Source organism: Protobothrops mucrosquamatus, unplaced genomic scaffold (assembly GCF_001527695.2).
Source record: "Protobothrops mucrosquamatus isolate PMUCROS unplaced genomic scaffold, P.Mucros_1.0 scaffold786, whole genome shotgun sequence".
Taxonomy (NCBI): Eukaryota; Metazoa; Chordata; class Lepidosauria; order Squamata; family Viperidae; genus Protobothrops; species Protobothrops mucrosquamatus.
In genome coordinates, this window is record NW_015387054.1 from 303,282 (window position 1) to 325,376 (window position 22,095).

The window sequence follows — 22,095 nt, forward strand, 5'->3', positions numbered from 1 at the left end:
CTGCCTTGATGACTAGATAACATATCTTTAGGGAACTGAAATGTATTCAGTTGAAATGGAAAGGTAATGGCCATGTGCCCATTCCTATCTGAATTCTGCCAATTGCAGTGACTGTGTTGTTTAAAAATGTTGCAGTGGATCATCAATTCTATCTCAGCACACATTCTCTGACTCCTGCTGATTAGATGAAGATGTTTCAGGATGCAGAGCTGGATCCACAGCATGTTCTGTAGATGGCAGATAGTTGTATTTTAGTGTGGTTACATTGCCTGGCTGTGTTTAAAGAAGAGATACAAAGAGGACGTTTCAGTCAAAGATGAACCAATATGTCTGTTTTGTATCATTCCATCCCATTTGGAAAAGGATTTACAAATGTTGGTAATTTCTTATTTTTAAAGAAAAAGGTATATAATTTGTTCCTCTGTATTGAACTCCTATGTTACATAAAGAAAACCCAAGGAAGTATGGATTTAAAATGTCAGAATTTGAAGAAATGGCACTAACAATATAACAAACAATACACTTGTTTGATCAGAGAACAAACAACAAAATATATAATGCAGGATACACATTTGAGAAATACTAATTGAACTCATTGTTATTATGACCCTGGATCTCACTTTGAATTGAAGTATTCTAAACACACCCATTAAAAGTATGTATGAGAAAGTGCAGTTTACGAAAACATAGAGTTTATGTTTTCTTAAGAAAACTACAACTCTGGAAATATATGTGTCATGAGGAATTAGTCACATCCTGTATATGGAAAGGTTATAAAGGTTAAATTGGCTAGATACATTAACTTTTATATTAAATGGGCAAGCAAAAGAAAAGAAATTCAGAGGCCTAGAGAGGAGCACATAGGAGGCATTTTGAACAATATCACTTACTTCCATAAAACATACAAGTAATACAGAATCAGAATTAGCTGAAACACTTATTTGGCAAACAATATTTTGCTAGGGCTAAAAATATTAAAGGAAGTTGCTATTTTTATTAAATAAAATATGTCACCGAAAAAATAATTACAATTAAAAGTAGCATCTTTTCCAACTGACAGTTTTATTGGAAACCCAAAACTTTTAGGAGCTACAGAAGCAAAGAATGGCTAGACTGATGAAGAACTTAAAGTAGGATTAAACTAAATTAGATGAATAGAATAGAATAGAATAGAATAGAATAGAATAGAATAGAATAGAATAGAATAGAATAGAATAGAATAGAATAGAGCTGGCAGGGTCCTTGGAGGTCTTCTAGACAAGTCTCCTGCTCAAGCAGGAGACCCTATATTATCTCTGACAAGTGACTGTCTAGCCTCTTCTTAAAAATCTCCAGTGATGGAGCGACCATGATTTCTGGAGGCAAGCTGTTCCACTGGTTAATTGTCCTCACTGTCAGGAAGTTTCTCCTTAATTCCAGATTGCTTCTCTCTTTGATCACTTTCCAACCATGTTTCTTGTTCTGCCCTCTGGTGCTTTGGAGGATAACGTGACCCCCTCTTTGTGGCAAGTCTATTCCACCTTTTTCTAGCTTACCAAGGAGTAGGTTGTGGTCTACTTTATCAAATACCTTACTGAAATCTAAGTATACTATGTTCACAGCATTTCGCTTGTCTACTAGTTTAGTCTTCTTTTCTAATTAAGACTTCTTTCTAGGTGTAGGCACCAAAAATTAACAAGGGTAAATTGTTTGATGAGTAATGCCATGTAGTATCTCTGCTGCTGTGATAAAAAATATTTTTAAATGAACCTGCCAGGAAAGTTCTTAATTCATTACATATTCTTCTGTGTAATCATATCAGAACTGAACATTTACTAGTAACCTTTAGAAAGATTAAGTGATGTAGTGAACCGCAGATTAAATGTGTAATAGGAAAACAACAACACTGATTCCCAGTTGTCCACAATATATTTGCTTTCATCTCACTAAAAATTACATCATACCAACTTTTCTACCACAGGGAACAAGTGTGCTACTAAGAATGTTTCATTTCTTTTCACAACATAGGAAAGAGAAGAGCCCTGACACCAGTGGTGGGATTCAAATATGTGAACAACCAGTTCTCTGTGTGGATGCTGCTTCTGGAAGTCCATTCTGAGCCTGGGCAACAAAAATTAGCTACTGGTTCTTCCAAAGTGGTGCGAACTGGCTGAATACCACCACTGTCTGACACCCAATCAATGAGTCTTTGGTTTTCTTCTATTCTAGAGAAAGTTTTGAACTTGTTTGACAGAACACTGTCTCTGAAATTGACCAAATCACAACTTGCTCTTGACCAAAGAGAAATTCCAAAGATCTTTGCTTTGATACCAGTCTTGAAATGTGATTGTATGAATATTTCTTAAGAAAGATGACCTACCAAGTCTAACAAAGTTTATCTCCAAGAACTCATACATAGGTTTGCAGACTGAAATCTACTACAGAGCACACACATATACATAAGTTTAGTTAAGAATTTTTAGAGAAGGAATCAGTAATAAAAAAAATCCTGATTTCAGTTGCTGGTTAAGAAAATAAAAAATATCAAAAGGTACATATAACGTAATTCATGAGCAGCACAGTGGCTAAGATGCTAGGCTTGTCAGCTGGAAAGTTGACAGTCCGGGTTTGAGATCTAAGTGTTGCATGAAAGAGTGAGCTCACATTACGCCTCTCAGCTCCTGTCTACCTAGCAGGAACATGCAAATGCGAGTACATAAATTGGTACCACTTTGATGGGAAAGGTTAAAATATTCCATATTTTATTTGAATTAGTCACAACTGGGCAGGAGAAACCTTTAAACCTTTAATGTAACTCATAAATCTATGCTGTGAGCCAGTCATTTCTTAGAAAAATTGGAATGACGGTTGAGCGTTGTGAAATCTTGAAGAAAGGCTGCACAATTTTAGTTGTCTTGAAGGCCACATCCAATTTTATAGGATATGTTGGAGAGTGCACTCTGAAAATAGTTGGAGCTGGTTCTATTTTGGAGTGGAATTTCAAGAATATGGTAGTTTAATCATCTGCAGGGCTTAAGATACTAGTTTTCCTCTTAAAATCTCCTCACATCTCTGAAAATGCAAATAAATATTTTTTGTTGTTTTTGATGCCATTCAGTGTAGGGTCTAAAAAGGGGTATTAATAGGCCACATGTAGTCTTCTCCTTGTATTCTTAAGTCTGTTGTTTAGAGAATATGAGGATAAATGCCATAGAATTAAAATTTTCAATGGGCTTTAAAAATATTTATGTTCTTAGCATTGATATCTTCTGCTTTGGAACATGCAAAATAGAAAATACATTATTTTCTTTTGTGTATGTAGGTATATACATTTGTTTTGCATTAAATTTATTTATTTTTCTATTTTTAATATAAATGCAGAGTTACATGCCAATCATTAAAAAAGAAAAAATGCAAATTAGTATAAATGGTCAGAGGCTTTGATCTGTTATAATGCTATTGAGGGGAGGCAGCTGCCATATAAGAGTATTGACCTCTGCACTTAGATTGTGTTATAAGCAAATAAGGAAATCTTGCTTCTATGTTGCCAAATATGTTTTTATTTGTAATCAAATATAGAAAAATCTCCTTTGCTTAGTAGTTGAGTATCAGGTTTCAGTGAAAAAAAATTAAATACATCCTTTATTCATTTATACATGAAACCTACTAAAGGGGAGGTAGAAATGGAATTTAACAAGGAATTGGCCAGGGAGAATGGCAGGATAGTAAATTAGAGCATAAAAAATATGCTGGGTAGTTTATAGTCTTCCTAAAAAATATATCCTGTGAACCCACATTTATTTTTGTGTCTGAAGTGCAACTTTTTTATAATATTTTATTAGCTTTCTAATTTTACAATTAAGTATTTAAAAAGCAACGTGGTGACTGGGTTAATCAATAGTTCAATAACATACATAAATCTTTAGTATAAATTTCAAGTTACAACATCAGATATTTCCTCTCTTTTCCCCTTAATATCTACTATCTCATATTAGGCTAATACAGTTCTTATTGTTATCAACTAAGTAAAAACATCTTTGTTACATTTATCAATAATTTTTAGCTTATACATATCTTAATTGTGTTTGCATTCAATCCTTATATACAATCAATGTCCTGTTATTGCTTCTCATGTAAAGAAATAGGAAAGCAATTCCCCATGTATAGCTCTGAAAGTCAGTAAAAGTTTATATTCATAGTTCAAACAGGCCAGATATGCTGCCCAAAAGTTCCTTCTTTGAAGCTGAGTTTTTCACAGGTGGTAGCTGTCAAGGTCAGAGAAGTTTTTTTCTGGAGTCTAGGCTTCAAGCCAAATCTCTTTTAAGCAATAACAAGTTGTAATACCATACTTCGCCACAAGATGTCACCGATGCCATTTAAAAAATTTTAAGTCCAAAGTTTTTATGATAGTTTTTCAAGTCTTATTTCTTTTTTTTAAGATAAAAACAAATGTCTCCAGTAAGAATAGGAACACTTTTAGTCCCCAAATTTCAAAAGCATACACATCCAATTAGATTAAAATTGTTCTTACAGTTGCTCTGTTTCTCCTGGGTAGTTAATCGCTGCTGTTCTTAGAGGGTGGGGTAGAAATTCCCTTCCCTCTCTCCTCACAGGAAGAAAAATACTTTGAGCAGCTTTAAAGGGAAAAAAAATACTTAAAGTCTTAAAGAGAAGATCAGATCCCACCCAGTTTCATCCGTGTTGCTTTAAAGGTGCTTGGTGGTGATTTTGACTTTAGCTGTCAGCAGCTTAGTGATGAGCCATATTGCTATGGCCGGTCTTTCCCTCATTGGTTTGGAGGGCGGGGTCCCATCCTTGCTTGTCGCCCCTACAGGGCGACTTTCAATCCTTTCCAGCATCCCCCAGTGAGATGAAACCGGATGCGAAAGACGTCTTCCAGCATCCGCGGCACCGCGATAGCAAACCGAAAGTCTGAAGTGCAATATTAACAGATGTTAAGACCTTCTATAAAAAGTAAATGGACTGAGATTCTTTGTGTTATTGGGAAACATTTGTTCTTAAAACATACCCATACACTTTCAATGGCTTCACAATTCATACTAAGCCACGATGTATCTAATCATAGTTAAAATTACAGTATAGCAGTGAGATTTACATATCACACTAAGCCAGGGGTGTCAAATTGGCGGCCCATGGGCTGGATGTGTCACATGCAGGCCACGCCCACCCTGGCTCTGGAGAGGCAAAAAGTCATGATATGTCACAATACATCACATGACACGATTGAATTTGACACCCGTGCCTTAAGTCAACATGACAAACTAACAGGTCTGCTTGGTTATTTGTGTGAGGCTATGGTTATTTCATATTAACAGTCATTGTCTTAGTTGTGATAAGCAATGGCTGAAGTCTTCTTCATACCATGATTGAAATTTGGATTGTGATCTAAATATGATAAAAAGGCTCTAGAACAAGTTAACGATGCTCTGGTGAGAACAGTGCCATGCCACACAGAAAGCAAGTTAGAAAACTGAGGGGATATCAGTGAGAACTATTTTCACCTGGATCATGGTGGCACTGCATGATCATTGCTATTGTACTCATTCTTTCAAAGTATGAGGAATCTGCAATAGTCAGGGATTCTTTTAAAAAGTGAGGAGTAATGGGGGGGGGAGGGAACATGACAAAATACATTCTAAAATGCTTTGGAAATACAATTTCCAGAATTGCTGATTGGCCTAGCGTCTTTGGAACTGGTAAGCTTTGCAAGAACATCGTGGGAAGCAAAATCAAATGATCTTATGTATGTTCTATAGTTTTGTGTCTGTTTGTAATTTTAATTGTGCTTTTGTTCCATAGTAGCTTGAGGATCTGAGGATCTGAAAAAAAAATGGGGAGCTTTTTTCCGCAGCCTAGTTCCCCACTTGTATCAATGGCCATCAATTCATCTTAACCAGTCAAAGGTATCTGGATTCCAAGATTTCTGCATTGTTTGAGGCCAATTTTCTTACTTCGGGGCCTCCAGTTTAAATTTCTTACTTATATCTGATATGTGGATCTTGTGCTATTGTCCTCTTGATACTCAGAATTGGTTTTGGAAAATCTTAAAGCGTTCCTATATTTTATTGGCTATAGTGTAGGGCTTTCTTCCTGCCAAACAAAGCCATAAACTTTATGTTACTTAAAGTATGTGACAGAGTGATATGGTGGGTTAATATTTTCCTAGGGGAAATTATTGTCATGTATTAAGCTTATAGATTGTGTCTCAAGGTTTAGGGAAAGAAGAGAAAAGAGACCTGGTTTCAGACTGAAAGTATGATGTGATCTTAGCAGTAAATGTTTCGATAGAAGTATTGAAGTATCACTGGCCACAAATATATTTCCCTTCCTCATTTGAATTTTTCTTAGAATCTTGACACTTTTCCTCTAAGTGTAATTTGATAATTGTTAATATTTGATTATCTTGTTCAAGAATGCACCTACAGAGAATGGTTCTTTTGTTTGAACATCAGTTATAATTCATTAGATATATTTAAAAAATAATTTTTAAAACATTTGATACAAATTTGGAAACTTTACATGGAATAATGTAATATTATCCAGGGAGCCATACACTTTAAAAACATACAATTAACTAACCTCCTTATTAAATATATATAATTTAGAAAATTATTTCTTTGTTAGGAAGTCTCTAAAGATACTTAGTTACATTTGGGGAACAAAATACATTTCCTTCTATCAGCCTGAACCAGTATTTCTTTATCTCAGCAATTTTGCGATGTGTGTATTTCAACTTAGTCACTTAGAGGAGGTGTAGAAACGTGATGAATGATTGCATGAATGAATGAATGAATGAATGAATGAATGAATGAATGAATGAATGAACAAATGCGATTCTGAATGGGGAATGCTGCAAATTAAAGTCCATACATCTGAAAACTGTTACGGTTGAGAAATATTAAACTATTCTTATGCCTTTCATTCAAACTGAAGGAAACTTTTTTTTATCATTGTTTACCAGAATACCTCCAAACAAATGATACACTTCTCTATCCACACAGAAGCAACTTTTTCCACACCCACACAGTTATTATCTGGTAAATATGAATGTAGCCTGGTTTAACATAACATACATACATGCATACAATGTTGATATGGAACATGGCTATTAAATATATGACATACTGATTTTGTGTGATTAAAATTGGAATGTATTCTGGTAACAAATAATACAAGACTGTAATGTCTCACTGATTGCTAAGATTAAACTGAGTAGCAGGGCTGCACAATTTTTGTTGAACCAAGGGATTAGACCTTTGTAATGGTATGTTGGAAACTGCATTGCAAAATGGAATGTTGTCATATTAAAGAAAGTGGGGTATAAAATTACATTAATGGAACATTAGCATTATTAAATAATATTTAGTAAACATGTAAAATGATTTTTAAATAATGTTACCTTCTATACATGCAAATACATTTCATATTTAGAGAAGATAGTTTTAGAACAAGCCAGAGAGAGAAACCCTAACCCTAACCCTAACCTGGAAGTTTGTCAGAGAATCTAAAGATAAAAGATTCATCTGATCCCTGAACTGGAAACTGTACACCTATATCTAAAATACATTCCCATGTTTTTTACTTGAAAGGTTTTTCATATGTTTACTAGAGAAGCATGCAAGATTTCTGTAAGCCCATTTAGACAAAAAATTTACAATTCTATGCTTGAGTGGAATTTGTAGTTTCCTTCAAGAAGCAATAGCAAAGAGCAATAGCACTTATATTCTGCTTCATAGTGCTTTACAATCCTCCCTAAGCATTTTACAAAGTGAGCCTATTGCCCCCAACAATCTGGGTCCACATTTTACTGACCTCGGAAGGATGGAACTGCTGGTACAACACTTTTGCCCATATGTAAGTACATTTACATATTTAAGGCAAAGTCATTAAGATTTTGTTTTATGGAGCCACTTCAGGTCTATAATGGCACAAGTGCTTTCTAATCTAACATGAAAAGTTTCGTATATTTTGTATTCCTTACTGTATTATGTAGTTAAAACAGATAAGACTCTCAGAATCTTCTTCAGAATCTACCAAATAAATTACTGGTGTTAAACCTTGACCCACTGAATTGTTATTGATAAATTTGTTTCATCCTGGAAAGGAAGGCATTGTCTGAGATCTAAGGTCCTGTGACTTTTCAATCTCAACCCAGTGCTTGAGGATATTAGAGCTGGAGAGAGCTACTTTAGAGACAAAGCAATAAATCCTGACTGGAAAGACAGAATTAAAGCTCTTTCTTATTGAAACCACAATCTCCTAAATACTTCACTAACACTCTCTCCATCTTGCATAGGAAAGTATTTTCCTTAGCTAGATGCAATCTTCTGCCATCTGGGCCCTTGTTCAGATGGAGCAATTGAGAATGTTCCATTGCGCTGCCCTCCGTATTAACTACCGTGTTCTGATTTAATAATGGCTTTGTTAATTAGCTATTTGGGTTGGCTTAATGAGGGAATGTTTTCTTCTTGCTAGATTGATTTACAGAAATATCTAGGAGGGCTGCCAATTTCCATTTGATCATGATTTTTATCTTTTTTTTTTTTACATGTCCATCAAGCATGATAAAAGGTGCCCTCTTGTTCACATTTTCAACATAAATTTGAAGTATCTTTATGCATTTTAGACATTTTTCTCTGGTGACAAACACCAACACTTTTCTGGTTTTCCTGAAACATGGAAAGCCAGGTAGCTGCAGAATTGGGCATGCAAAACATTTCAAATTAAAAATGTTTCAGTCTTGAAATATTCCTTGTTGAGTTCTCAATAGTTCTTCCAAGTTCAAAATGTGTTCTCTTTGATTATCCTGGAAATGTTTTTTGCTCAGAATTACACCTCTAGAATGGCTAGAACTCTTTTTGTATTTGAGAATTTTTATATTGACCTGAAACCTGAGAATCCTAAGTTCAAAATAGTTTGCATTTGAGTTCTGCAGTCTGCAGACTGCTGGGAGAGGTGTTTTTAGAAGAGAGGCTATTCTTACATATATCTCAGCTTTCTACTAAGACAAGTGCCCATTTTTATTGACATGATCTTCTCTTTGAAAAATAATACAGTGCCATAAATTGAATAGACATCATTGTTTTTTAAAAATGTAATTTTTGGCATAGCCTCCTTAACATGGTTGTAACAGTTCAGCTAAAATGACTGTCTTATTCTGTAATTGTTAGTAGAATATTCCAAACATGTTTGTAAATCTTATGGCATTTGTGGATTATATCTGAATTCCAGTGTTCATAGTTTACTGCGGGAAGTGTGTCAATGGATAAGCCCTCCGACATTGTTTTCTAAATTGGAGAAATTTGTAAGCAGTATGCATGCTGCAAATATTAAGATAAGCACTAAACAGCCAATGGACAAGTTTTCATTTTTTTTTTAACTTGAATTTTTAGATTTTTGTAAAACATCTTAAGAGGTTGGCATGGTAATATAATATAAGAGATCATTGAAGAGATAGAATATTGGCATGTTATTTTATTAGCCAACTGAATTAATTGATGATATATATTTGAAACATTATTTGTGCCCTGGATATTCTAAAATTTTATATCTAATTTAATTTCCCCACTGACTGATAAGAAATGTGGATAGTGAAAAAGTTGATAGAATTGGATGGGCCAGTCATGGGTATTGCCTGAGGACAGCTCAATGGTGCTGAAGAGAAGAAGGCTTTTGCTCAGTTTTAGCTGCCATATCAGGCCTTTCTGGACCACGGAGGATTATGACAATGACTCAACCCCTCATCACCTTGAGATTGAACTACAGGTACTCCTTGACTTATAACAGTTCATTTAATGGCTGTTCAAATTACAAAGGCACTGAAAAAAGTGATTTATGACCGCTTTTCACACTTACAACTTTTGTAGCATCCCCATGATCATGTGATCAAAATTCAGATGCTTGGCAATTGACTCATACTTATGACTATTGCTGTGTCCCAAGGTCATGTGATCATTTTTTTTTGCAACTGTTTGAAAAGCAAAATCAATGGGGAAGCCAGTTAATAACAACCATGTTACTAACTTATCAATTGCGGTGATTCACTTAAAATTGTGGCAAGAAGGGTCGTGAAATGGGGCAAAATTCACTTAACAAATGTCTCGCTTAACAACAGAAATTTTGTGTTTAATTGTGGTCATAAGTCGAGGACTACCTATACATCAATATTCTACAAAGGAAAAATAACTTTTTTTCAGATATCTTACATAAACCCATGTGCTAAGTAATAGTAAGCAATTTACTCAAGAGTGGGTAGATAAACAGCCACAAGCAAAGAAGCATAAATCAGAGTTTCTGGAAATATAACTTGCCAAAGCAGATTGCAGACTTCACAGGGGTCAGAGTGTCAAGTTTCTTACATGAGCAGAAGGCACCATATACCAAACACTGCATCAGACTGTTGTTTCCAACAGGAAATATGGGTCAGAGATGCCTCTTAAATAGGACTACAGCCAGATTTTTTTTTTTTTTGAGTTAAAAAAACCCCATGACATGGCAAGCATGACAAGGAACCTCACTGAGCATCTTTGCTCTACTTTCCACTCTACTCATTAAGTCTAAGGCTTTGGAGGCCACACTTTTTTTCATCTGACTTCTCCAGCTATTCTGATGCTGCCTTGATGTCACCTAAAGCTGTCATTCCAGCAGTTCAGCTAGAGCAGCTTTGCTTCTTCAGATTTTGAGTCCTGGGCCATGGAACTAATTCAGAATATGCAACTGGGACAAAATGCAATATCCTGACTAGCCAATGGGGATGGGGAAGTTTAGCAGTATAGCAAAAGTGTTTCAATCACCTGTATGTTTTTGGATTGAATTTAAAATGCTAGTTTAACCTCTGAAGACCTCCATAAAACTTCAATGCCATCTTAGCCTATCCTCAGTATTCTAGAAACTGTCCCAAGGGTGTGCAACCTGCATTAAGTGAAAGAGACAAGAACTCATAGATTCTCTTTTTCAGTGGCAGTCTCCCATTATGAAACTTGCTTATGCATTTTATGAGTTCTTCCCCCCCCCCCGTCATTTTGAAAGGTGGTAAAGTCTATCTTGTGGATGTTGAGGAGACTAGATTTGACTAAACATTACAGAATTTGGATTAACAGTATTTGGATTCTACTGTGTGTTGTAATTTTTGTTTTTATGGTAAACTGCCCAGACTTACAGTATATACAGTAACTGGGTGGTATACAAACTGGATAAAAAAATATACAATAAAAAATAAAGCTTTTTGCATTTTTATCTTGTAGGTATGTTTGTAGTACAGATCATAATGAAAATGTAGGAAGTTGACTTATTGCACTTTTGATTTTATTGGGGTGTGGGGGGGTGGGTTGGCTATTTTGATGTGAGTATTGTGGATAGAGTAGAATAGTATATTGAGCTTGGCTATTTTATAATGTGGCAATGGTCTCCCTCAATCTGGAAAGATGGACTGAAAGAGACTTTACAGGTAAGAAAAATAAGAGCAAAGCTAAGAAGTCTGAAGCATATTCTGTGATCCTCCTTTTGCTGCAAAAGTTTTCTGGTAAGGAATGTTTAAAACTAGTATTTGCATAAAGAATAAATGTGTGAGTGAATGTGAATGGATTTATAATTTATTATGGTTCATTTTTTCTCTTATTACAATGCTCCTCAAGGAAGTACATTTTTTCAACTTAAATAATAATGATTATTTAACCAATATATATGTATGTACAATAAATAGTAAACCAGTTACCTTCAATTTTACATAGGCCCATGCCACTGAAAACATAGAATAAAAATCAGAATGTTTGCTATATTTGTAAACATTGCATTCATCTCTTTTGGTTTAATGTTTGTTCATTCATTACATTTTCATGTTGCCCCAAATGTGCATCAAAATGTTGCGATAGGGATATTCTATCTAAAAAGCAAACAATTTTATTATTTTATTTTCCTTCCTTCCTTCCATCTATCCATCCATCCATCCATGCCATTCTTACTGTGAGAATAGTATTGTAGTAACAATAACAGTATAACAAACTTGGAAGGAACCTTGGAGGTCTTCTAGTCCAATCCCCTGCTCTAAGTTATGGAAACCTACTAATTAATTTTTAGCTCAGGCATAACTTTCTTATTCTGCATTTGTTACAGTATATGCTAATCTTCCTGCTTCTTATTTGTATTTATAAATTAGGTAATCAGCAATAAGAACAACAAATACTTAGTGACCCGTTGCCATCTCATAAAAGCCATCTGAAAATAGTCTATTTGCTGTTCTCTCTCCCCCCCCCGCCCTCCCCTTCCTCTGGTCATTTACCGCCAATTCTCTATCTGTAAATGGAAATAATATTTTTAGAAATTATTTTTGGACAGACCACCTGCACTGCTGCCTATACTGTTACATTTTGTTGCTGTGGCAACTTTGGTAATATAACTATGAAAAAGGTGATGTTGAGCAGAAATTTACAGGAGGGTAATTGTGGCTGACAAATGGTTCTTTTCTCACTGCAGATGTCTCCCAAATAACAAAAACAACAGGCATTCAAAGAAAACAACAAAGCTAGATAACAAAGAAGGAAGAGATGATAAATAAATTTAAAATGATTTTCAATAATCTTATTGCAAGTTTATTCCAAGAATAGCTAAAAGGCTTTGAAAATAGGATAATCCCTTCTCTTTTAACCTCCTCTGAGCTACTCAGAGTTTTGATCTCTAAATGTCACTTGTTTTATATACAGCTGCATTCTAGAAAGTGAGGTATTACCAATATAGCACTTACTCCATCCAATATATCATTTAGAGAAAACCTTAATCCTTTAACCTAACAGAATCAGCTGAAACTTTCTCATTCTAAAAACAGATGCATGAGTAATGTTGACATCACAAAAGAGACAGAAATGGAATCATTTGGATACATTTAAAAATGTAATTGGCTATCATTTCTTAGGCTTTCCTAATATCATTATGGGATCAGCCTAGTCACTCCTGCCATCGGGTTTCGGGTCTGATCTAAAAAGCAAAATGGCTGTGCACAGCAGAAAGATTGAAAATTTGTACATTTAACTAGTTGGTATTGACATAATAGCCATGAACTACTTATATTACTACAAGATTTTTACAGAATATCAGCAAGAAACAAAGATGCTTTTCATATTTATTACATTTTCATGAATAATCTGTGCTATATGATTCTTCATAATAAAAGCAACCAATTCTGGGATAATTTGTTCAGATCCCAATTGACTCTATTCAATTTTCTAATAGTTTGTTTATATTTTGAAATCTGATTTTTAATCTCTAGAAATATTCAAAGATTTTTTAAGGTCCATAAAAATATGGGAAGAAATAATAATATAATAAAACAATGCAGTCATCTTAACCTGCAGAAAGAAAAGATAATAAAATAGACACAATTTATGACCTTCACTACAGGCTATCAAATCTATATTTGGATTTTCATAATAAAAAGCTATACTTTCACTGCTTAGACGTGGATTACTGCAGTTGAAATGGATATTCTATAGAGGACAATTGAGTCAGTTTCTGAAATAACTTAAACCAGATCAACCATCTTTGATAAACTAGAATGAATAGACAGACTACATTATCCTTTATTATTATTATCCTAACATAATTAATACACATTGAAGGCAAGAATATTTTCTGCATAAACATTGTGGATTATTTTGAAATTTTTGCAAGGAGATTAGAATTAGAATGTCTAAGTCTAATATTAGAATATATATTGGCTGAATACAGACTTATAGCATGTAACCATCCATCTTGGAATTTAGTTGTCTACTCTCATCCTCTCATTCCAAATCATTTGTTGGATGAGAATGTTGCCTTACATAGAACCATCATTGAAGTTCAATTTACCACAAGTCCCAAAATATCATTTCAGTTGAATCTGCATGTGGAGTGTAAGTCTTTAAACTTCGGTTAATGTTGTTTGTGTATTCCTACACCATAAGAGCTTTAGTTTTATTTTTGTATTTGGAACTCATTTACACAATACACATGGTTTTGCTTTTACCATAAATGATATTCTTTTTTCTCTAAGGGCCCTGAATTTATAAATTGTATTTATTGGGAAAGAAAAATAAAAAGTTTTGCATATCCAACTTTGCCTTTAGGAGCATTGTTTATCAGAGAATCTGTGGGAAATGTTTAAGTGTAAATTAGGCCTGCAAAAATACTTCATTAAAATAAACAGAGGGAAAAGTCTGGAATGATGGTGATACCCATTGCAAGGCATAAGGAGAATAAAATTGTTTTGATGTCGTTTATGCTTGACCTGATGTGAAATCATGCTTGCTGAAAAGAACCTGGTATAAATTGTGATCAGGAAATTTCATTGACTATGAAATCAAGCAGTGACATGTTAGTTTTCATGATAAACTTTAATCTAAGAATGATAAGAGTGCCATTATGGTGTAGTGTTTAAGGTATTTGATTAGGACTAAGGAGATCCAGATCCAAATCCATCTTTAGCCATGGGAACTCAATTAACCAATGAGTGTCATTAGCCAGTCACTTTTTCTCAACCAAGCCTATTTCACAAGACTGGTGTAGGCACAAAATGAAAGAGGATTTTTATGAAAGCCAGCTTGAGCTCTAGGAGGAAAGGTAAGGCATATATCTGTTAGATGATAAAATATGAAAAACACGAAAATATTTCTAGGCAGAAAAAGATCAACATTCATTGTAAAAGAATAATAATCTTCAGTTTTAATTAGATTAAGGGTACAAGTCACACCAAGGTGATTTCAGTGATGTTTTTTCCAACCAAGCAAAATGTTGCTATGTATTTGATGTGATTTTAACACTTGCTTCTACTTGATGCTGTCTCCAGGTAAAGGACCTGAAACCCTTTACGCTGGGCAAAAACTCAATGATAATGAGTGGCACACAGTCCGAGTGGTACGTCGAGGAAAGAATCTCAAACTTACAGTTGATGATGATGTTGCCGAAGGTGAGTGGGATCAGCTCTATTTACTAAATGTGATTTCTTTGCATTTGAACTTATCTCATAATATAAGACAGAATTCTGTGAGATATTCCTGAAGAATGAAGAACATAAACAATTTGGATCACCCTGTATGCAACTATAGCTACTCATTTCAGCACTATGAAGAACAAGATTAGCCAGGTAAGCACTTGACTCAGACCAAAGTCTGGAATGCTGTGTAAAGATGAAGGAAATAAGAGAGGATTCTAGACCAGGGGTTCCCAACCTCTGGTCCATGGACCAATACTAGGCTGCGGCAAGCCAGCAAGCAGGCCGCACAAACAAGCAAAGCCCCATCCGCGCGATGCAGGCAGCACACAAAACCATGCACCATCTGGTCCATGGAAAAACCTCTCTCCACGGAACCGGTCCCTGGTGCCCAAAAGGTTGGGGACCTCTGTTCTAGACTATTCTGCTTATATTCATACTTTATTCCTGTAAAGAATGAATACCAATCAATGCTGGGTAAGTTCTTCATTCCTTTGTACTTCATATCTGCAATCATGTCCTGTAAAATTCTGTGGACATTCCCAGTGCAAGGAAAGAAATCAGGAACATATTCTATCTATAGGGTATTTTTCTAGAATCTTGAAGGAATTTTAAAAAACTGCAAAAAGTTTGCAAAGATCCTCTGTTTTACTAGACTAGAACAGAGGTGCAAAAACTTTCATACCAGTCCAGATGCAAGTTGCAGCGAGTTGGATATGGCCCATAGTGGCTTTCATGTTCTTCTCTCGATGTCCAACCTCCAAGTCATTTCCTATCCATTCTCCATTGCACCACTTTTCCAAATGCTGCCCTTTCCTTCCTTTCCTTTCTGTTCGCTTTCCTATCTTTTCTCCACTTTCTCTTTTTGTGTTTACTGCATTACCTCTTGCAGTGCCTTTTCATTCAACTCCTCATTTAAGAAGGCTTCTTCTTCTTCCTTCTCGTCCTCCTCGTCCTCGTCCTCGTCCTTGTCCTCGTCCTCGTCCTCCTCCCCCTCGTCCTCCTCCCCCTCCTCCTCCTCCTCCTCCTCCTCCTCCTCCTCCTCCTCCTCCTCTTCCCCAGACAATACCATAATATAAATGGGTAATATAAAAACTCAATTTATTTTACATATTTACTACCCTTTAGTATACTCATTTTGGATTTATCAAACTATTATTTCTTTATGCTTCTATGAATAATCTATCAATGCTAAGAGAGAAGCAGTTCTAGGGCTCAGCCACATGATGGCATGTGTTACTTTAACTATAATGAAGCTTGTCAGAAAGTGAGTTGTGTCTATTTAAGAAGGGTAGATTAAGGTAATTCATAGTCCAGTTTTGATAAGATTAAGTTGATAAGTCCAAATGTGAAATCCTAATCCTCTTTAATTACTCTTACTTATTAAAGCATACAATATAGCGTCATGCCCACTGAATTATAAATTAACACTTATGTAGCTGGAGATCATCTATATGCCTACAGATTAATACACTTGTAAAAGAATGGCTGAATGTTTTTGTACATGCAGGTAACAATGGGAACCATATGCCTGTACATTTGTGTAAATAAGGAAAAATAATTTAATTAGATTTTTTTCTGGAAGCAAATAATTATTGACCGTTATAGAAACAAGCCATGGTGAAATGGAGAGGTAATTTGCTACTTGAAGTTAATGAGGCTGTTCTTATCCATTCTCTTCTTCTGTCTTACCCCTTGCCAGATCATTGAGCAAATGATAACCAAAATAACATCCGACAGTAGAGTGAAACTGTTTTTTCCTGTGCAAAGCAGCAGGATGACCACATTGTCATTTTTATGGCTTTGTCCTCATTTTTCTTTTCCCTCTCCTTCTTCTGCCACCCTTGCCCTTGGTAACTTAATGGAAAATCCTCAAAGTGAAAAACAGGGCAATATACATGGAAGACACAATTCAATAAGTTGATAGGTCAAAGTAGCACTTACAGGAATACCAGTAAGTTCCCTTTAACAACCCAAGCTATGCTTTAATATAGGAAGAAATCAAGGTGAGAAAATTATTTATATTCAAAAAACTTTTTTCATTTGGATACCTTATCATTTGATTTTGGTTAGAATGGTGTAAAGTTCTTTTTCCTAAGCTGACATTGTCTTTGGGCAATCCAAAGACTTTTATTTCTAGACTTTGCAGATTCTTTGCAAATATCAATCTAATTAATCTAATTAATCAATAGCTGAAAATGCAAAGAATCTGCAAAGTCTAGAAATAAAAGTAAAAAAGCTTAATAAAAAAGGGACTAAATATAATGAAGACCAAACTAAAGACAAGAGGTACAATAACAGGCTTGGAATTGACAATGAAGATATCAAAGTGGAAGACAGTTTCTGCCCTTTAGGATCAACCAACAACAGTAAAGGAGCGAGCAGTCAAGAAATATGTCGTAAAGATCCCTAAATGTGAAAAAAATGAACTAGTGATTTATAATTTTGATGCTTAGACAAAGAAGAGTGTCACAATGCAACTAGAGAGACAGAGGTTAAAATATAATAGTACTTAGGTGCTCTTCTTTATACCTCTATTTATGTCTTAGTCTCTTTCTTTTTCTGCTTTCTTCTATTTTTTTCTTATTTCATTTTAGCTTTTTCTTTTATTTCTCTTTCTTTTTTATTTGCTCTGTTCTATTTTATTTTGTAGTTGTTCTTATTATTTCTGTTAAAACTTTAAAAAATGTATAAAGAATAGGTAAAGAAATACAGTATGTCACAGGTAGCATTTGGTAGAGCAGCTATGAAGGCCATGCAAAATATATTCAGAGGCTAAGATCTGTCTGTTCTAAGAAAGATCAGAATAATGCAAGGTCTTTAGAAGCAAAAGTAGAACTTTGAAGAAGCAAGATAACGGATTTGAACAATTGTGTTGGAGAAAACTCCTGAGAGTACTATGGATAGTCACAAAAACAAACAGATGAATTGATCAGTGAGCAAATCAACTCAAAGTTCTCACTTGGGGCAAAAATGACCAGGCTCAAATTATCCTACTTCAGATCCATTATGCCAAGACCTAGTTCTCTGAGAAGACTCTAATAGTAAGAAAGGTGGAAAAAAGAGCATGACTAGCAGCATCTTACAGTGGCAATAGGGACACTGTTGGAAGATGTGAAGGACCAGATTAAGATAAATCATTATGGAGAAAATGCTTGCTAAGTGTCAACACTGACTTGATGCACATTATCAATCAATCAATCAATCATCAATCAAATGTTTGTATTAAATTTGACAAGATAGCTTATCTATATGCAGAGATTTATTCATTTTATTCATTAAATTAAATAATTTGTGTAACCATTGATCACAACCGTGGCTTTGTTGTATGAGGATTAAAATGTGAACCACAACATACAATCCTTGGTCCTAAAGAATAACAGAATGACCCCAATCACAAAAGCCAGGAGCAGACATCATCTAAGCCCCTAATACAAACATCAAGGGAAACAGCCTTACAACAGTCTGAACAGTCTTCAGAACCTTACAAAAGGCTAACAGAATTGGAGCCAGAGTTTGGGGGGATCCTTTTCCATAAGACAGATGCTGCCACAGAAATGAAAAACACTGGAGAGCTTGGTGAAAATTTACAGCTAAATCTCCGCCTTAGTGTTACAAGAAAGATCTAAGACTGCACTTCTGCTTGTTCACTATGCTTTTATTTCCTATTTTAGACATAACAGAAATGTTTTCATTCTGCTTGAATTGAATAATTTCTTGCCATGTTATCCAAACCCAAACTATGCTAAGATTAAGCATTAAGTATATGTGTCATGGTTCCGACAGATGAATCTCTTCAAAAGAACTTTGAGAAACAAAGTATCGGCACTACATAGTTGAAGCCAAAAACTGAATTCCCCTCCACTGGCACAAAGTAGCAAAGCACAATTCCCTCCTCCAATTAACAGTCATAAATCACATTCCCCAAATAACTTGAAGTGTGGGCTTTCTCCCCATCTCTCCAGCCTGCCAAATCTCTATCAATTCTGGACCTAATAACCTTGGGTTCCCACGGCTGAGTTATTATTGTTATGACTAGCTGGATTCTCATCCACATTCCCTCTCCCAGCATCAACAAACTCTAAAAGCGATAGAGAAAAAATGGCTACATTTCCATCTGTTGTCAAAGCAAGAACATCCGATGTTAGCAGCATTGACATCCAGCTCCCCTTACAAAAAGGACAAATCCTGTAATGTAAACAAAAGCACAGGTTAGGGATTGCCTCTTGGTTTGTTAGAGTGTTTCTTACAGAACCTATTAATGAGCCTGTCAGCTTTTACATCACTAGATTTCACCCATCCGGTGGCCTTAGACAACGGATATCCCTTCCATTGCACTAAGTACTGTAATTTCCCTTTAAAAAATCTATGCTTTACTTCATAGTGAGTCTGTCCTGCCACTATGAGGGATCTGGGTGCCTTCTTAGGAGGAGGTCTTAAGGTGGAACCCCGAAAAGGTTTCAACAGGCTTCAATGGAAAACAGGGCGAAATTTTCCTAAGAGCCTAGGAAGTTTTAATTCCACCTTGACTGGGTTAATGATCTTTACAATGGGGAAGGGTCCTAAGTACTTCGGTCCTAACATCTTACTAGGTAACTTAAGTTGTAAATATTTAGTTGCAAGATAAACCTTTTCCCCAACTTGGAATGTCCTTTGAGAAGCCCTTTTTATCTGCTTGGAAGCCTTTTTCAAAGCAGTTTTTGTGGTTTTCCAGACTTCCTCCCACCCCCTCACCCATTGATGAAGAATCTGGGAAGCGGAGGGTGCTTGGGGATAATTGGGTATTGGGATGAACTCTTTTCCTGTGGCCACTTTAAAAGGCGTGAAGCCAGTGCTGCTGTGAACAGAGTTATTGTAAGCCACCTCTGCGAAAGGGAGGAGGCCAGTCCAGTTTGTTTGTTGACAATCCTCATAGCATCAGAGATACTGCTCCACCATTGAGTTTGCAGATTCAGCTGCCCCATTGGTAGACGGGTGAAAGACCGATGATAGTACTTGAGATGAGCCAATTAGTTTAAGAAAACCCCCTCCAAAACTTGGCTGTAAACTGCACCCCCTGGTCTGAGATTACACGTTTTGGTGCACCATGCAGTCTGTAGATATGTTTCAGGAACATGTTTCAGGAACATCTTGGTTAGTCGCTGGACAGATGGGAGCCCTTTGCAGGCAGTGAATTGAGCCTGTTTTGAAAACAGATCTATCACAGTTCAGATAATTGTATTTTCCCTGCTTTCAGATAGATCTACTATAAAATCCATAGCAATTTCTTCCCATAGCTGGGAAGGGTTCACCACCAGTTGCAATAACCCAGGGGGTTTCCCTGGAATTCTTTTAATGGTGGCACATACAGCACAACTGCAGACATAGTTTTCCACGTCCCGTTTCAATCCTAGCCACCAGAATTGCGGGCGGATGAGGTGTAGTGTTTTTAAATATCCAAAGTGCCCAGCCTGTTTTACGTCATGGCTGTGTCGGAGTGCATCAAGGCAAAGGGTTTCTGGCAAATATAGCTTTCCCCCCTTGTAAGCCAAACCATCCCTGCAGCTCTGACAGCCAAGTCACTGGCATCAGGTTGAATCACAAAGGGCTCCCCTGGGCAAGGATGCTTTAAGACTGATTCAACCCCAAATGGTCTTTTTAAATTCTCAAAAGCGGTCTGACGGTTCATAGTCCATGCTAGTGGTTGGCCCGGATGCGACTTTCCTCCCTCTTTACCTGTTTTTAATAATTCCGTAAGGGGTGGGGCAATTTCAGCAAAGGAGGGGATGAATTGACGGTAGAAGTTGGCGAATCCCAGAAAGCTCTGGAGCTGTTTGCAAGTCTTTGGGAGCTGCCATTCAATTACAGCTTTCACTTTGGCCAGGTCCATTTGGATGACCAGATCAGCTGTCCTTGTGGCTTGGGTCTTGCCCCCAACTGAGGCCTGAAAAACTTCCTTCTCCACCAGCTGGCTTGCGCTCCCCCCTCTGAGGTAGCACCCACTGCTGGGGTGCTGCTTTCAGGCACTCCTTCCTTCTCCATGCTGAGATCTTCCCCGAATCTCTGTCAGTCTATCCCTCAATTCTAGGGACAGCGACTGGGGCTCGGGACCCCAAGATAGTTAGGTAAAAATTGGAGGTTTTGGCTTAATGTCATGATGACAGATGAATCTCTTCAAAAGAACTTCAAGGCATTGTTTTCCTTAAACAATCTTTTATTCAAGAAACAAAGTATTGGCACTACATAGTTGAAGCCAAAAACTGAATTACCTCCCCTGGCACAAAATAGCAAAGCACAGTTCCTTCCTCCAATTAACAGTCATAAATCACATTCCCCAATTAACTTGAAGCATGGGCTTTCTCCCCATCTCTCCAGCCCACCAAATCTCTATCAGCTCTGGACCTAATAACCTTGGGTTCCCAAGGCTGAGTTATTATAGTTATGACTAGCTGGACTCTCATCCACATTCCCTCTCCCAGCATCAACGAACTCTAAATGCGGTAGAGAAAAAATGGCTACATTTCCATCTGTTGTCAAAGCAAGAACATCCGATATTAGCAGCATTGACAATATGTTTAGTACAAATAGCTAATTTCAAAGCATGATTGCTTTTGTTAATTATAATTAAAATCTGTAATTCTTTAGGGGTCAGATAGTACACTAAGAGGTAGTTAATCTAAATAGAAGCAGAAGACTGAGACTTTTTTTTTTTTGCTTTTCCAATTGAAAAGCAGTATACAAACCTGAGAAAAGCCTATAGCTGCATTCTCATAATGCTAAAGCATGGTTTAAAGCATAGTATTAAATATTCTCATGTGGAGATGATGGCAGTATTCCAGTATTTGAGGGGCTGCCACAAAGAACAGGGGGTCAAATTATTCCCCAAAGCACCAGAGGGCAGAACAAGAAACAATGGTTAGAAACTGACCAAAAACAGAAGCTACCTGGAATTAAGGAGAAACTTCCTAACTTTGCATATCCAACTGACTTTCTCAGTGATCGTGTTTTGCAGAATTGTTTTCTCAAAAGCCAGAAGAAAGAAGGAAGAGTAATGTCAGAACTTACAAGCATGCAGACTTTTAATGCTTGCAGACTTCCAATGCCTTAGCAGGGGGTTGGACTAGAAGACCTCCAAGGTCCCTTTCAAATCTGTTGTG

The 22,095-nt window shown here is 36.2% G+C and overlaps 1 protein-coding gene across 1 annotated transcript in view; it reads left to right on the forward strand.

Annotated features, from left to right (window-relative positions):
• Nucleotides 1-22,095, forward strand: part of LOC107289924 (neurexin-3) — a gene marked incomplete at its 3' end in the record, with an annotated part of 199,372 nt that overhangs the window by 156,567 nt on the left and 20,710 nt on the right. Inside the window, exon 6 of the mRNA XM_015818752.1 lies at nucleotides 14,816-14,935. Coding sequence (XP_015674238.1) covers nucleotides 14,816-14,935 — 120 coding nt within the window. The remainder of the gene's footprint in view (nucleotides 1-14,815; nucleotides 14,936-22,095) is intronic.